The sequence below is a fragment of the Excalfactoria chinensis genome, chromosome 1 (genome assembly GCF_039878825.1).
Source record: "Excalfactoria chinensis isolate bCotChi1 chromosome 1, bCotChi1.hap2, whole genome shotgun sequence".
NCBI classification, from domain to species: Eukaryota; Metazoa; Chordata; class Aves; order Galliformes; family Phasianidae; genus Excalfactoria; species Excalfactoria chinensis.
The window spans coordinates 5,057,762-5,075,200 of NC_092825.1; the positions used below are offsets into that span (position 1 = coordinate 5,057,762).

At 38.8% G+C, this 17,439-nt stretch overlaps 1 protein-coding gene across 6 annotated transcripts in view; it reads left to right on the forward strand.

Moving 5' to 3' along the window:
- Positions 1-17,439, forward strand: part of CELF2 (CUGBP Elav-like family member 2) — a 545,978-nt gene that overhangs the window by 242,035 nt on the left and 286,504 nt on the right. For all 6 annotated transcript variants that reach the window (XM_072354469.1, XM_072354546.1, XM_072354461.1 and 3 more), the window contains one exon: positions 7,791-7,826. Coding sequence is in view for 2 of the 6 variants with exons in the window: in XM_072354427.1 (XP_072210528.1) it covers positions 7,791-7,826 (36 nt within the window). In the remaining 4 variants the exon portion in view is untranslated. The remainder of the gene's footprint in view (positions 1-7,790; positions 7,827-17,439) is intronic.

A 17,439-nucleotide genomic window follows, 5' to 3' on the forward strand; every position in this document is an offset into this window, starting at 1 on the left:
GCACACTAAGAGAAGAATCTAGGCCATCTCTATCATTCCCAAATAATTGAGAAATTACCAGTTTCACAAAGTCATAAATAATTTGTGTCTGTCTTTATATATCTCATGCATCTTTGTGTTCATATGACTTCTGTAGAATCAACATCCTTCAGTTCCACATCTGTACAGCTGTACAGCTGAGTATGACTGTGAATTAATGCTGAGATCTCAGGCGTGATTCCCCTCCCATTCTCCTTGTAAAGTGGAGATGAAGTGGTGGCCAACTACAACACTGCAACCAGTGAAAGAGGTGACATGAACTACATGTCAGCCAAAAGCCCAACCAGGTAATATATTAACTTTAATGAGCGTATAGGGAGGACTATATGCTGTTTTAGGTGGTCTTTTTTTCTCATTTTATTAAGAGAGAAGGTATATTTCCCCCACTGAGCTCTTACAGCTCCCTGGGGCAGGAGGAGCCTGTGCATCTCTTCTTTCCTTCCCATACTAACAGGGTGAGGATGTAGGAGTTAGTACCACAGAAGATTTCTTCTGTGTTCCTCCTGCTGCTCACCATACCCCAGAGAGCCAAATTCTGCACCCCTGGTTCCTCCTCCCTTCATTTCCATGTCATTAACTTTCAAAATGCAGCACTTTCCTGAGAAAACACACAGCAACAGAAATCCCTGTGCTGCAGCAGAGATGTACACATCCACGACAGCAGGAGCTGACCTTGGAGGAGAGCAACAGAATAGGATCTTTCTTCTCTCTACCTTGGCATTTTTCCCCTCGTGTCCATGAATAAATTGCATCCCTTCTGCATCCCTGTCTATGACATGAGCATGCTACTCATGTCGTAGATCTATTGCCTTGTAGTTTTTATCTTGCTTTTAAACACCAGGGAAGAAGTCATGAGAGAGAGGCCCTTTCATCTAATGTCCTTTCTGGGTATCCGGCCAAGAGGCCAATCTTGACCTGGGATTTATAACTACGTTGTAAGGAGTGAGAATCTGACCTGAATTATCCTTTAGTTTCTAAGCTATAAGATTGCTGACTTCATAGATGTTTGGGGGGATGTTAAAGTGAAACTTAAATCTTCATGAAATATAGAAAATAGTCACAATGAAGAGGGCATGTGCTACAGCATTATTTATATTTTGGATGCCCCCTGGAATTCCATCATTTTGATGACAGGCTCTTATCGCTGAATACACGGAGTTTCTATCCTTTTTACCTAAGGAGGAATGAAAAATTCTGAAATAGCGAATTGAGAATAGTGAAAAATGCAGCCTTTAAAAATAATCATGGGAGGAAAGCAACAAGCATGTTTGCTCGTGTCCTTTATCTCTCAGCTAATCTTGCAGAATGTCAGCTTGTATAGAAATAGATTTTTACATATGAACTTGTTACATCACTTCCTAAAAAAAGAGTATTTAGCTTGTACTTAAATAGCACATTCAGAGACTGTTTATGCAGTATTTCTGCTGCAAATGTATGATACTTTTTCATCAGTTAAACTCTGTACAAAGTCTTAAAACTCAATGTACTTATTTGCCGTGTGTCATATAAAAGAACAACATACTCTCTCTTTTTGAAGATTTTATCGTAGGGGTTGGAAGGGACCTTCAGAGATCATTGAGTCCAACCCCACCCCCAAAGCAGGTTCCGTACACCAGGTCACACAGGTAGGCATTCAGGCAGGTCTTGAATATCTCCAGGGAAGGAGACTCCACAACCCCTCTTCCAGTGCTCCATCACTCTCACCGTAAAGAAGTTCTTGTGCACATCCGTGCAGAACTCCCTATGCTCCAGTTTCTGGCCATTTCCCCTTGTCCTGTCCACACACTGCTGAAAAGAATCTGGCCTCGCCACTTTACCCCTGCACCTCAGATATTTATAGACCTGGATCAGGTCCCCTCTCAGTCTGCTTTTCTCAAGGCTAAACAGACCCAGTTCACTTAGCCTTTCTTCATAGGAGAGATGCTCCAGATGATGCTGAGAAAGCAAAACCTGAAATCCACCAAATTTGACATAGCAAAATCAGACTTGAGGAGAACATCTAATTTTGTGTTCTGTCCTAGCAGAGCTTGGTTGTTTTGATGTACTCCAAAAAGGCAGGAAACGATCCAATTTAAGATGAGTGAAATATGTTGTGTCTCATAATGGTATTTCAATAGGCACTATTAATTCTTCCAAGTCAACTCGGACACAGTGCCCCATGTGATTTGGAGAAGAGCAGAGACAATGTGCCTTTGCAGATGCCATTTTTCAGCTAAAATGTGAAATCGATGTCCTGACCACTGGTGGTCATTAAAAATCCCATGGCAGTTTTCTGCAAGGGTAGAGACATTGACTCCCAAGTCTTGGTGAAATTCCAGCTAAGTAATTATACTCCTCCTGATACAACTTTCTTTTTAAAGCTAATTTAATGTTCCTCTTCAGTTGTTCTCCCTTGCTTTAAGTGGAAAATCTTTCATTTCCCTTTGTAAACTTTTCTTTAGTTCTGCTTTATACTGACAATTAATAGCTGTCTTTTCTCTTGGTGCACCACTGATGCATGTCTGAGCAGTAGCAGTATGCATGCAAACAGGTACACATGCAATTTAAAATACTTTTTATTGACAGTCTGGTTAAAAGCCATTGAAATTAACGGGATGCATCCTTTTGAGCTGGTGGTCACAGGATTCATCAGCACTGTGAGTGGAATCAAATCACACAGCTGTATGTGGTGGACCCCTCTCAAACCCTGCTTTTCTAGCCATGCTGAGTATTACATGGACAAACACTTGGTACTACAGAGTCTGCTTCCTCTGTAGACAGGAAGGAGTGATCAAAAGCATCCAGTGCATCAATTGCTCTGGCAAACTGGATTTACCCATGGGCCAAAACAAAGAACAAATTACTGGTTATGCAACATTTGGAAGTTCGAAGTTGAACTTCTCAGTTATCAACTTTATTACCGTTTGTTAAACTCGCTGTGTCATTATGTGGCATATCTATCTACAGCCACAGAGGATATTTCTGGAAAAATATAAGAATTCTCAGGTCTCCCTCTAGATTACCCTATTTCTATTAAACTCATACTTACTTCTGTTCACAAATGTATCTTTTCTGTTTTGAACAACAGTTGTGCAACTTTTAGTGTTCTGTTTAGAATCATAGAATAGATGAGGTTGGAACTGACCTCTGAGATCATCCAGTTCAATAGTCAACATATCCCTACCATGCCCAATGACCATGGCTCTCAATGCCACATCCATGCTTTTCTTGAACACCTCCATGGACAGTGACTCCTCACCACTCCTTTTGAGAAGAAAATTTTCCTACTGTCCAACCTGAACCTCCCCTGATACAAGTTAAGGCCATTCCCTCTCTTCCTGTCGCTGTTACCTGGGAGCAGATGAGAACCCCCACCTCACCACAACCTCCTTTCAGGGAACTGCAGAGAGTAATAATGTCTCCCCTGAGCCTTCTTCTCTCCAGATGAACAATCCCAGCTCCAGACCCATCAGAGACTTGTTGCCTTTCTTTGGACATGCTAAAAGGTTTAGTAAAGGGTTGGAAGTTTCATTCAAGACAGAAATATCAACTGATCTCTATTGGGTTGAGGTTTTTGTTTTTTTGTTTGCATTGTGAGCTTCACAGAAGGTGAGTATAAGTGGCAGGAAATAGCTGCTGCAGCTGATACCAGGGAATAAAATGTCCTGTGACCTCTTGTTATGAAGAAGACAGGACCTTCAGTGACTACTGGGTCAGATGCTTTAGACCATGACCGTAGAATATGGACATTTCTCTTCACAAATTGAAAGTCTCTTGTATTCTGCTTTTTGGGAGACTTCTGCTTGCATTTGTGCTGCTTTCTTAATAGCACACCATACAGATCGCTTCTTCAGCTTTACTCTTATCCTTATGTCCCTATCCTTGTATGCCTCATGTGTCGTAGGCGGGCTTTATCCGCTCTTCAAAGTGTGAGATCTTGAAGGAAGAACACCGACACGATTGCAGAGATGTGTTGCTGCTTTCTTTTTGCATCTTCCTCAGCACCCTGATACACTGCTTGGCTTGAATGTATATGTTTTTCTTTTCAGAACAAAAATCTTTCTCGATGGAGACGTAAGCCTTTCCAAATGACTAAGGGCCGTGATCCTGAAGATGCAAAAATTGTTTCTAAGCATAGTCCTGACTCACTGGAGTTGAGCTGAGTGTTTGCTAAATTTCCTTTCATGCATCTAAGAGGATACGTTAAAGATCACCCCTGCCCTGTATCTTGTGCCTCAGTTTACATCTCAGCAGAAGCACATCTTAAAGCATTAAATCAGACGAAAAACATTTCACTGTTAAAACCTCAAAGCTATGTTGTGCTAAACCCAGCACGTAGGTGGGTAACAACAGCTGCCAGTCAGCCTCTGAGAGAAGAGCACCATATGATTTCTCAGTGAACAAAGTATTTAATACAAACACCACACTTTCCAAATATTCTGAACAGTTCTCCTGAGCAACTTTCTCTAAACAAGACCATTAGGCAGCAAAGTCTGTTTGCTCATCTTTATGCAGATCTTCCCACTTCCACTTCAGTATAAGGTTTTGACTAAAATATTTATACTTTTCTGCTTTGGTACACATCCCACTCAGATCCTATGGGAAGGATTTTTCAGCCTGTGGAGAGAAATGGCAAAATATGAGTGTGGGGTGGTATTTTATTTGCCCACCCTGGCTTTCTGGCTTTTGAGATTAACTATGTAGCTCTCTCTGGAGGCTGCAGAGCCTCTGCAGTAGAAAAAGCTCCTTGCAGATCTAGAGAACAGTTTGAAAATGCTCATTTTTACTTCAGGGAGGCCATGTGTTATGGGGCAGCATTTTGAGATGCAGACCTCCCACCTGGCATCCTCCTGGCTTTAACACCTTCCATAGGCAGACCATCCTGCCCCAGATCTGTCCTACATAGCTGAATACAAAATACTTGGAAATTATAAATGACCTTCCTGGAAATTATGTGACTGTAATCTCATCTTCTACGTAACAGCTTTTCCAGGCTCCTTAGCCTTGTCCTCTTCTGTCCTTAGCACTGTTATGCATTAGCTCATCCCATTTGCATTGGCGCTGATTTCAGTGGGATTTGGGGCAGTCTGGATGAAGCATTTAGGTTTATGCCTGCACTCTTTTTCAAGGTTGTCCTTGCATATCACAGGCAGGGCATGAAAATACATGGTCTTATATTCATCGTCCTTTTGAGTGTAATCTTCCTGTTTTTATCAAGATTATTTATTTATTTATTTATTTCACTTGTGTTTGGTTTATGTGTCATTTGGGAGTAGTAGGAACCTGAAATTTTGTTGTATAAGTCTAGCTTCAGTTTCTTGAAATACTGCAGAATGAGTACCCGTTATCTTTAAATAAACTTTAAGGGTATTCTTGATGAGTAATTTGCTCCGTAAGATTTTCCTTTTTCAGCTCCCATGGAATATATTTATAGAGTAGTGCCGCTATTCCTGATATTTATAGCACACTCACAGTGGACATTAACCATCTTCAGCAGTCAGTGTGCTATTTATTTCCAGGATCATTATGTTTGTTTTCTAGGAAAATAATATTTTTAGCTTATTATTCTGAAGTTTTGGGTTGGGTGATTGGTTGTTTTTTTTTGTTTTGTTTCGTTTTGTTTTTTATGTCTTAAACACTGATGAGTTGATGAGAAACTGAAAACTTTGAATAGCTGGGAAGTAATCAGGCTTCTGCTCTTTTATGTGCAAGTTACAGTTTTATTTGAGCTTGATCTGTATTTGAAAAATCGTTACCTTACACATTTTTGCTTAAAATTGGAATTTGATCTGACCAAATGTGAAACTGGCAATGCAATTAATTACATTAAAAATTTATATGCCAAAGTCCTGCAACCTCTTTGTTTAAGATTCTGGTCACATTCAGATATTTTACCAGAGTATTGACCATTGCATAATTATTTTCATAAGGCTGGCATCTCTTGCAGAGTCAGTTGTTTAACAAAAATGAAAATCTTTAGAAATTTAGATGCACCAATCACTCACTGCTCAGCTCAGAAGCTGGTTTAACATCCTCTTTTGAATGTGAATTGTTCTGCTTCTTGCTGCAACCTCTGATTTGCCTGGTTGCCTTTTTAAGCCGGACGACCAACTGCTATTTTATGAACTGAGGTTTCATTTCCTAAAGCAGTAACGTTTGTGTCAGTCTGTTTAAAGAGCAATAGTAAGTGGCTAAGAGCTAGGTAGTCACTTTAGAGGAAGAAACAAAGAAATGTCCAGCCTCACTTTTCAGTACAAAAAAACATTCAAATGAAAGGAGATGGTGACTGTGGTTAGAGGTGGAAGGGAAGAATTTCCTGGATGTTGGAACCGTTTAGCAATTAAGTTCATTGGTAGCTTGCAGAAAACTCTTTGTATGTACAGCTTAGAGAATAAAGTGATACCAATATGCATGAAGATTTAATGACAGTAACGTGTCTAGTGGCTGCATCAAATTTCCCCATAGAAACCGAGTCTGTACTGCTCCTCTCTAATTTTATGTTCTTATCTCTTTCCATTCTCTTCCTCTTTCTCCCTTCTCTCATCTTTGATGTCATTTACATCGTGGAGTTTGTTCATCACTAGTGCCTTTTAGGAGCTTACCTGGCAGCCCCTGCTGGGTGGGAGCTGGCACTTCTCATAGGGCTCGTGTATGTGTTCTGCTGCTGAACGAAGCATGCAGAAAAATGGTATAGACTGTTTATTTTCTACTTATTTCTCTTTGCATCCACTGACAACTTTTCTGATCTGTACTTTTTGAAGTAAAAATCTAGGATGTTTAAGGAATTTTCTGTGACCATTAAACTGCACAGCTGAGACTCAATGAAAAGTTGTTAGGTAAAGGTCTCAAGTTGTGCCAGGGGAGGTTTAGATTGGGTATTAAGAAGAAGTTCTTCGGGTAGAGAGTGATCAAGTGTTAGAACAAGCTGCCCAGGGAGGTGGTCGAGTTCCCATCCCTGGAGACATTTAAGAGATATGTGGATATAATACTAAGCAGGTCAGGTCAGGTCAGGTCAGGTTGATTTTTGGACAAGATCATTTTGAAGGTTTTTTTCCAACCCAGACAAGTCCATGATTCTATGATATGTGTTCAGAGGGGTGACATGGACAAACCCTGGTGGTAGATCTGCAGTGTACCTTAAGGATTCACTATGTAGGTAACGATAATATATTCAGTTGTGCTTTAATATGGCACACCAGTTACAATAGCTCACTTCTGATATCTCACACTTTGTTTCCCCCTAGACATATTGCACACCCACAAAGTTGATTGACATGAGTACACTGGATCAAAAACACAACATTTGCAAAACAACTGTTGCCTAAAACCCAAGATAAGAGGTTCACACATAAGTGCAGCATTTTCTGAGTGCATGACACCATCATAGATATGCCTAATCCCTTGTTGTTGTTGCAGAACTGAAAAAGGGAACTTTTTTCACTGGAAAATTGGCCCAGTGCTGCATTTCAGCTATGTAGGATATCATGCAGTGCTGGCATTTGAAAGAGTGATAATTTTATGCTTAAAAATGAGTAATTGAGCTATTGAGAATTTTATTCTGAGGAAGTCCTTAGATCACACACCATCGTCTGTTTTTCACATTCTTGTGTATATGATCATACAGACTCTGCATCCGTCAGTGACGCATTTGCATATAAAATTGAGTGTGTGTGCTTACACTCATATAAAATACAAGTGGTATAAAAATGTTTTTAAAAAATTATAGCTGTTTTAAGGAGAAAATTAATTTCTCCTCACTTTGTGTCTTTCAGAGAGACTGCCACAGAGTTATCTGGAGCATTACCAAGGTAAGCAATTGGCTCTAAACTGACTCTGGGTATCAATGTCTGGAAGACCATATGACATTTTGGGACTGAACACAATCCTTTTCCTACAGAAAACTGCTGGGAGGTTGAGATGGAGTGGGAAATATGACCATGAAATACTGGAGCAAACACACTCCATGGCTTACAACAGGTTGAAGTTTTTTCAAGGCTTAGCACAATTGTGTACCTGAGAAATAGAAACCCCAGCTGTGGCCCTCTGCCAGCTGTGCAATGATACCCACTGCAGGTGGTTTGCCTTTTGCTTTAAATTTCACCTGAGGGAAGAGGGGAGGGAAACTTGGAGGTCGGAGAGAAAAAAATGCTGTGATCTTAAGGCGTTTTCGTTTGGAAAGCAGAACAGCTTAGATCAAATTCTTCTGTACTGGGAAAGCTTTTCATAATATAATAGAACTAGACAGGACTCCTAGGCTGCAATCGAGGTTTTCAAAGAGAGACTTGCCTACATATTGTCAAAGGATGCATTAAAATGCTGTTATCATGCAGATAGAGAAAAGGGTGGAGAGAAGGGGGAAAAATCTGATGTGGTAGTCTGTCACATAATAGAGATGCATAGTGAGCTAAAAATTGTGGTCACATGTTTCTTGCCTCTTCTGCCATCAGTTTTGCTCAGTGTACTGTGGTGGTGTTTAATGAAGTAATGGTTTGGGGTGTTTTTATATCTTCTGATTAGTAGCGATGTTGTAGTTCATGTAATAGGTAATGATAAAGGAATAATTCAATGGAAAAATCTGTTTTCTTTAGGCATGGTAATACAAGTGATTTATTTCTGCTTCAAAGGCAGAGAAAAATCATCTACCTTTATGGGATGTGGGGTTTCATTAGTCAACTCATCTGTATTGATAAGCTGCATAAATGCAGATCTTCGCAGAATTGGATGTTTTTTCCACCCCTCTGTAATGTATCACTTTGTTTTGTAGGTTCAAAATTTATATCACTTGTTCATTCATTAGGTTCTTTTTTATGACTTACCATCATTTGTGCAAGCAGTTACAATGGTGAAGTTTCACCAAGGATTCAAAGGGCTGCAAAATGACCAGGCCTATTTAACATAAGATTTTATTCATCTTCCATACAAAAGAGTCACAACTCTTCATATAAAAAGAAAACAAAAATAGAGATTCAACAGAGTGGCTGTCTCCTTGTTCTGGAATGTCTTTTATTGGCTTTAGTGTTAAAATATTTCCAGTTTGTCTGCATGCTCCTAATTGGTTAGGTATTATATGACTAATATACTGGAAACATGCAGTCCTTGCACTGCTGAAATGAATTTCACTTTAATTTAAAGTTCAAATGAGAGATCCAGGTGTTTGAATAAACATCCAGTTTCATTCTTGCCATTAATGATTGCCTAAATGTGTTTTTCGAGTTATTACCACAAGCCTTTAATTTCAACCATGGCAAGATGTTGCAAGTAAAAATCAGATTATACAAACAATGTGCAGAAGGCAATGTAATTATGTTATAAATATTAAAACCAATGATCTCGTCTAGATTTTAAACAAATGTTTCTGGCTGCATGCAGACTGGCTGGTCCTTCTCTGGCCTTCACCTGTTCCTGCATTTCTCTAAGCAAGAGGTTCCTTGGGGCTTTTAATCTTCTGTTTTCCTGTATTAATCTAATACTTTATGTTCTTCGTTCAAACTTTAAGTGAACCATTTTGCTTTTATTAATTCATAACTGTGAAACAGTCTAATTCTCCACCACCAGCACATCATTCCCCACCCCATCCTCTGAAACTATATTGTATGTCGTGATGCTGAACAATAGAGTTGATGAACATGGTGGTGATAGGCTGATGGCTGGACTAGGTGATCTTCATGATCTTCTCCAACCTTAATGAGTTTGTGAAATCTTAATTTCATTTCAAGGTGCAACAACTAATAACTGCTTTCCCATAGGTATTCTGCTAGTTGTGTTTGATTCAGTGGGGCAGAAAAAACACAGTATTTCTAGAAATCCAGCTTCTGTTTATGCAGCAAACACCGTGCCTTTTTTCAGGTCAGTGATGTGGATATATTTATTCCCAGGATTGATCCAACACCCTTCAAGCAGTTGTAAAACTGGAGATAGGAACTTCATTGTAAGCTGTGTGTGTCAGTGCTTGAGTTTTGTTTGGCTATGGGAAAGATTTAGGCACTGGTGTGGTATTAATTTGTTGCTGCTATTAAAAAAACAAAAAACAAACAAACAAAACAAAACAAAACAAAAAAAAAAACAACAGGAAAAACAGGCAACACCAAACTTTTCACATAGTTGAATTTCTGGAGAGAAGTTAGGGAAATATACATAGTAAGAATTTACAGGGAAGAATATTTTCTCTTCTACAATAATCAAGACAAGCTCCTTGTGTGCCTATAACAAACTGTCTGTGTAAATGGTGGTTTTTTAATGTAGTCATTTTCTACTAAATACTACTTCTTGGTTTCTAATGATTAAATTAAAGAGGAAGTAAAAATTACCTTGCTTTTTGCCACTGAAGTATGTTTCATTCATAGAAAAAAGTGGGAAAATCTTAGTTAGTGAACATATATTAAGGAAACTTAATAGATTAACTTTGCCTGTAGAAAGATACAAGAATATTCTGTATGATTATATTGTGTCAGTTCTAATTTACCAGTTATTTCTAATGATTTGGAGAAGCTTTGAGCAGGAATTGGAAATTTCATCTTAAAATATGATAAAGAAGCTTTACCATTTTTATATTAAATGACATTATTATGTCTGTGAATGTATATTGTTTTTTCGAAGAAAGGATTTCTGTGTGCAACAGCACATCAAAGAAAGGATCTTCACAAGAAAAACTTTATAATAATATTAAGTTGTTCGTTGCATGACCTATTTAGAGTACTCAGATATTTCTTGTTGTAGACTACATAATTAAATTTTAAATGGAACATGATAAAGAAATTATACTGGTGATCTCTAGAGATTTGAATACCCTATTTGGATCTTTACAAGAGTGTAGCAAAGGCATACTTTAAAATTTAATAAAGGTCTGGCCTATTTTTTTTTTTTTTTCCTTTTAGATGTGCTATAGCTACTATGGCAGTCCTATTTCAGACTGTGTTTGCTCTCCATATTATATACATGATACCTATGATAACAGACCAGACTAAAATTATTAACAGCATATATATCTTGAATTGAGAAACCCACCATTTATGTATGATGCAGAATAATCTATGAATGAAGATAATCTCCTAAAGCCTTGCAGTACCCTAGGTTGCAACCAGCCCTTCATAGACCATCATTAGAGCTAAGCTGGTAACATGTCCAGAGAGATGTAATTTAGTGAGGTAGAGTGCTCGTGAACAGTGCAAAGCCCTGTGGGCATGAGGGAGATGACGTTTGGAGCTTAAACGAGAAAATACCCCACTGCAATATCAAAGGAATGGTTTCAGTCTCTAGCCCCTTCTGTTTGCTTCTGTGAAGGGTACTTTATATTTAAGAAGAACAAATATTTTAAATGCAGAGTAACCACGTGGATTATTTATTTGTTTAATACTAGTTTAGTAAGAATAACATAAGTAAAATTTGTGTTTTCATCTTACATGTAGTGGCTTGATTTTGCTATTTCCTCGGTCCGAGTAAAGTTTAAATAGTCACTTCCTCTTGGATTTTGAGGTGAAGAACATCTTAGGTATGATTTGAACTTTTTGGAAGAGGTGGGATGAAATCTGCAACAAAGTATGACAGCAAGAATACACTGGTGTGCCAAAAATGTATAATCAAAATTTAAATCTTTAGCTTCTCTTATAATCACAGTAACTTCTGGACCTCATGTACTTTAAACCAGCAATCTGGAGTAGGGTACAAACCATAAGCCTCCTTGATTTAAAGTTTCCATACATTTCTGTGATGATGTCTAAGTTCCATTTAGTGTAAAGACATGTTCCTGTGTGTCTACAGCATTTTGAAAATAGAATTCGAGTACTGAAGTTACTTTAGTACTTTTGAAAAATGTTAACCTGCAACTTCACCATTATTTAAATCTAATGCAACTAAGCTTTTATCTAAAGGGAAAAGAAGAATTGACAACCCACCATATGACAAGCAAAATGAAATCTCTTGATCACTAACTGTCAGCAGTCTTTCTAATACCATTGTGTTAGGGAATGATATGTCTTCCAAGGAGCTAAGTACACAAGGTTTTGAATCATTTCTGTCTTGACAGCCTCACCCAAGTAACTACTTGTAAGTGCTTGGATGAATTATAAAATCTGTGTGGTTCTGTAGAGTGAGTTAATAAAATATCCATGAGCGTTTTAATTACTATGCTATGAAAAGGATCTTTTTTTTTTTTTTTTTTTTTTTCTTTCTTTCTGACAGTAGTAAGGATGTAGACTAAATCCAGGTCGGTTGCTACCTTCATGGCTATTGCATAGACCAGGTACCTAGGGTTGGTCATCTCTGTTCTTCTGGTCCCCTTCTGGGTAAAGTCTTTTAACAAGCAATTTCTCTCAGTCTAAGAACACCAGGTTATACCTTTCCCTGCTTGTGCTTCATGATGGATGGATGGATGTCCTTTTTTGACACCTGAACTGCTTTACTAGTAAAGTCAGGCTTGAATACCTACAGTATACATCTCGTTGTCCCAGTGTACAACACAATTTTCCTTACCTTTATACAAGACTTACTGAAATTTATTCTTCTTTGTATAAAGCAGGGATTTGGTATAGTCCACTTGTGACCCCCTCTTTGAATGCAGACATTCTGCTTTCTACCTCTAAATCCCTTCATGAAACTCACTTTAATTTAAAGGCATATAAATAATAGGTCATGAAAACTGGGAGGCAGGCAGTGGTAGCTGATAACATTAAAATCTCTTGAATGTCAAACTATATGTAGCTAACCAGAGTTAGTCTTTGGAAATGATATCATCATGTATCTTTTCTAAAACCACATCATTAAAAGGAAAATAAAAAGATTTCAGCCCTCGATATTTTATGTTCTAAAGTCAACTGTTTGAAAGAGCAGGTTTTTCACAATTTGGATGCCAGCCACCTTCTGAAGAAAATCATTATTTTAAATTGAGACTCAAATTTAACTAATCATTTTAAAAAATCTTACATTTGACATCCTCTGTACCTCAGATGCTTATTTCTAAATTATACTTTCTTTCATCCATTTTGAGCTATTTATTTATTTATTTTTGTACTGCCAAGCAGGACTGCCTTTTATCTATTATATGCACTGTATAGCAATACTCTGACATTGTTTGGTCTTTCTGAGGGGCAGTAATGTAAGTAGCAGTAATGATTTGAGATGGCAGTGGGTTTGCTGTGATTGTGAGGTGAATCTCCTTCCCTGAAGAAATAATATTAAAGTTCTCTTCGTTATTCTGACTTTTATTTTTTCAAAGAAAAGCTTCAGTACCATTAAAATGTGACACTCATCATGGCAGCTGTTGGAATGTATTTTTTTTTTTTAATTTTTATTTTTTTTTACATCCCTTTCAAAATATGGTTTTTACAGCTGATGTAAATGTTAAAACACACTTATGTGCAATCTGATCTCTTTCTGGGGAGATATTTTTAAAATCTTAAGAGGAGTCTAAGGAGCACAGAGGTGATTATCCATATGTGCTTACTGATGACTTGCATTCAAAAATTACAAAGGTACCAGTGGTATGATGCACACTGCCTAAATTTAGCTATCACAAACACACTCTGTGTAAAGAACCGAGGGAGAAATGAAAAGAAATAGGTGCATTATCTCAGGACAGGGTGAATAACCTTGGGGAATTGTTTTTCTTTCTCTGCTGCCTGAAAGTAAAGCCTGGGGGAATAGCGTTAACTAGATGCTTCACCTGATGATAGCTTTAATTTAAGGTGAGTACTAGCAGGCTGAGTTTTAGAAGTGTTAAAGCAGCAAATGATGTAAGCCAGTGCCTGCTGGAGTTTTGAGGACATTGGCATGCTTAACCTCAAAAAACTTTCGATATTTGGTACTTAAGTGCTAAATATAGACTCTGGGAAGGAGGGGGAAAGTCAGACAAAAGTGATTGCTGGACTTGATACAGCTCTGACCCAGAAGGCAGATAACTGTTTTCACCATGCAGAGCCCTCAGAAATCACTTCTCACAGTCTTGAAATGGTTCCTAATTACTCGTAGCTTTTGAATCTTAAAATGAGCATAAGTGATTTTGCTCAGTGACCTGGGTTTTGAACCCAACACCATTTCTCACCAGCAATCCTGAGCATCTCTCATAAACATTAATGGATTTGACAGCAGATCTTTATTTTAAAAGTCTGGTAGGGCTTTTATTTTTAATCCCTACTGTAAAACTCTAAAACTAGAGACATATTCTCTTCTCTCTCTCTTTTTTTTTTTTTTCCTATTATTCACCTTTACCAGACTTCCAAGAATCTTTTTAACTTGTCTTACAAAGACTTGCCATCCAGATGTGCCCAATGAGGATAATGTGCATCAGAAATGAAAGGACTTGGATCTCTTCATTTCCATTCCTGAAGGTGAATTCCAAGATCGTGATTATTTTTATTTATACAGTGCCTAAAGAGTGCTAAATACTTTATGGAACAAATAAAAGACCTCTTGTAAAAAGCACGCATTCCTATAATCTAATTTTAGTCTCAAATCAGGCAGTATGAATGCTAAGCAGCAGGGCTTGAAGTAAAACGGAAGGTATATAAGGGCTACACTAATAAGATTGAGAAGTTATTTAGGTTCATTATCTGTTCCACTTAATAGTGCTGCAGTGTCTTACTGGTTAAAGTTAAATTTACATTGGTCTAGGGAGATGATTTGCCTGTAGTATTTCTTGGGTTTCTCAGAAAAATGAGCCTCTGAACAGTAGTTTGAAGGAAGACAGAGAAAGGATCCATTACAGGTGGGTACTGAGTGGTCAATCCGTTATAAGAAACAGTAAAGGGAGCAATCTTAAAATACAAATCCTTTACCAAGCTTTATTTTCCAGTCAAAACGCTTGTTAAAAAGTTAGTCATTTCTGTATCTCCCTTGCCTAAACATTGTTTAAGCATTGAAGATCATCAGAGTAAAGTTACGTTGAAAGTCAGTGGAGAGAACAAAACTTTTTGAGAATAACCTCATATATAAAGATACATTTGGGGGGAAAAAAAAGCTAAATAAAACCACTCAAATGTATACACATCTGTTTCTGTAGCAGCTACTGAAGTCTAGGAGAGCTTTGTTAATGTGGAAGAGCTTTGTCTATGCCATAGACATGTGATTGATATAGAGCTTTATCACAGAATTGACAGAGGAAGGGAACTCTTGGTTTGACTCATCCCACCTCTGCTTGATCAGGGACACCCAGAGCAAGGTGCTCAGCACCACATCCAGGTGGCTTTTGCTCTCTCCAAGGAGGAAACTCTATAACCACTCTGGGTAACCTGTTCCAGTGCTCCATCACCTGTATAGCACAGAATTGCTTTCCGATGTTCACAGAGAACCTCCTGTGTACCAGCTGTGCCCACTGCTTCTGTTTCTGGCATAGGTCACCACTGGAAAGAGCCTGGCTCCATCCTGTCTGCACCTACCTTTCAGTTATGTATAGACCTCGGTGAGATCCCCCTGAGCCTCCTCTTCTGCAGGCTGAACAGTCGTAGATCTCTCAGCCTATGCTCTTTGCAGAGGTGCTCCAGAGGTGGCCCTATGCTGGACTGCGATATGCCCAGGTCTCTTTTGTACTGGTGGCCTAGAACTGCACCCAGCACTCCCAGTACAGCCTCACCAATGCTGAGCAAATGGGAAGGATCGCCTCTCTTGACCTGCTGATGACACTTTGTGTAATGCAGACAAGAATACTGTCAACCTTCTTATCCACAAAGGCTCACTGCTGATTCATATTCAACTTGATGTCCACCAGGACCCCTGGGTCATTATCATAGTATCATAGTATCATAGTATCATAGTATCATAGTATTGTGCGAGTTGGAAGGGACCTTAGAGATCATCGAGTCCAACTCCCGGGATTCAAGCCCTCTGTGTAGCAGAGCGGCACTTCTACCCCCTGCTCCACAGGGGGGGATTCGAACCCGAGCCCCCTGGTGTTGCAAACGGGAATTCTACCGCTGCGCCACCGGAGGCACACAGAGCTGCATTTTCAGAGCTGCATTCTAGCTGGGTGCCTGAGCATTTCTTGATGCCACAGGTTGTTCCTCTCCAGGGGCAGGACTCCACAATTCTCCTTGCTTAGGTTAATGAGGTTCTTGTTAGCCCACCCCTCCAGCCTGTCTAGATCCATCTAGATGGCAGTAAGGCCCTCTGGTACAGTCAGTCTCCCAGTCATGTTCTCTGTGCATTTACTCTTACATCATATGTTTAATAAATAATTAGAAATGAATTGCTGATACACAGCATTTTCTATGTATGTGTGATTATTAGCATTGGTCCCAGAAGGGCAGTAGTAAGACATGGATGGATAATGTCCAAATACCTATACTGATACTCGTAGGACAGCAAAGATACCAGTTTAGTCCTCTCTTCAGTGTCCTCTGCCTTCTGAGCATCACTTTTTTAATGACACAAGCAACATTGTATCATTTGCCAAAAATTGCAAATATTTGAATGATTTCAAAATATTTGTCATCTTAGCAAAACTTAGATAACTCTTACTAAAATATGTAGAGGTGAAAAACAAAAAAACCCAACAACAACAACAACAACAACAAAAAAAAACACCAAAACCCTTGCACATTTCCCTCGTGTTCAAGGTTAATGGTTTATACTTCATCTACATTATATTAAAAACATTTTTACTGGAGTCCATAAATGTTAAACATTTTTAAAAGGCAATGATCGCAGTGGGACTAGATACATTACATAAAACCAGGCACAAGACCTGCAAGCAGTAATTGGTGACTGTTTTTTATTCTTGGAGGGCACTGAGTTGAGATTCCTCCCATGAGGTGATGCAGATTTTCACATCTGGAGCTTGCCGTTATAACTAGGCAATACCTAAAGGTTTTGCGGTCAGCAAAAGTCAACCGTGAGCCCCAATCTCACGCATTCAGAACAGTCTCATAGTGACTGTTCTGTTGCTGTGACTATTACTAGTGATGATGTTTTACCAGTTCTGAGCCACTGAGGACCTACCCCACTTTCTCTGTATGTCCTCCCAGTATGTTTTTCAAGTTGTGCCCTGTGCAGCACTTCTATAACAGCAAAGTGCCGGCACAGCTTTTCTCCTAGCTGGGCTATAAATGATTCCATATTTTTCATTACAATCATTGGAAATTGTAAGTTTTTTGCACCCTTTCCTGCAGGGAGCTCTTACGCATCAGAAAAGCCATGATGCTGTAGAGAAGATGTAAGTCATGCCTGCTTGCCATAATCTGTCTTTAATGAATGACTGTGGAGAAAAGATGAGAGAAAACAAGGTACCAGGCTTCACTTAGCATAAGAAAATACAGAAGTGACTTTCAGCCCTGTCTGCATATTTGGCCTCTGGACTTTTATGTATTCATCTTGCAACAGTTCATGTGCTTAATTTTCAGAAGAGTCCTGCTGATATCAGAGTAATTGCTCCAGTTAGTGCAATGTTAGTGTGAGTATTGCTGCCCACTGTTGGAAAATGAGCATTATCTGATT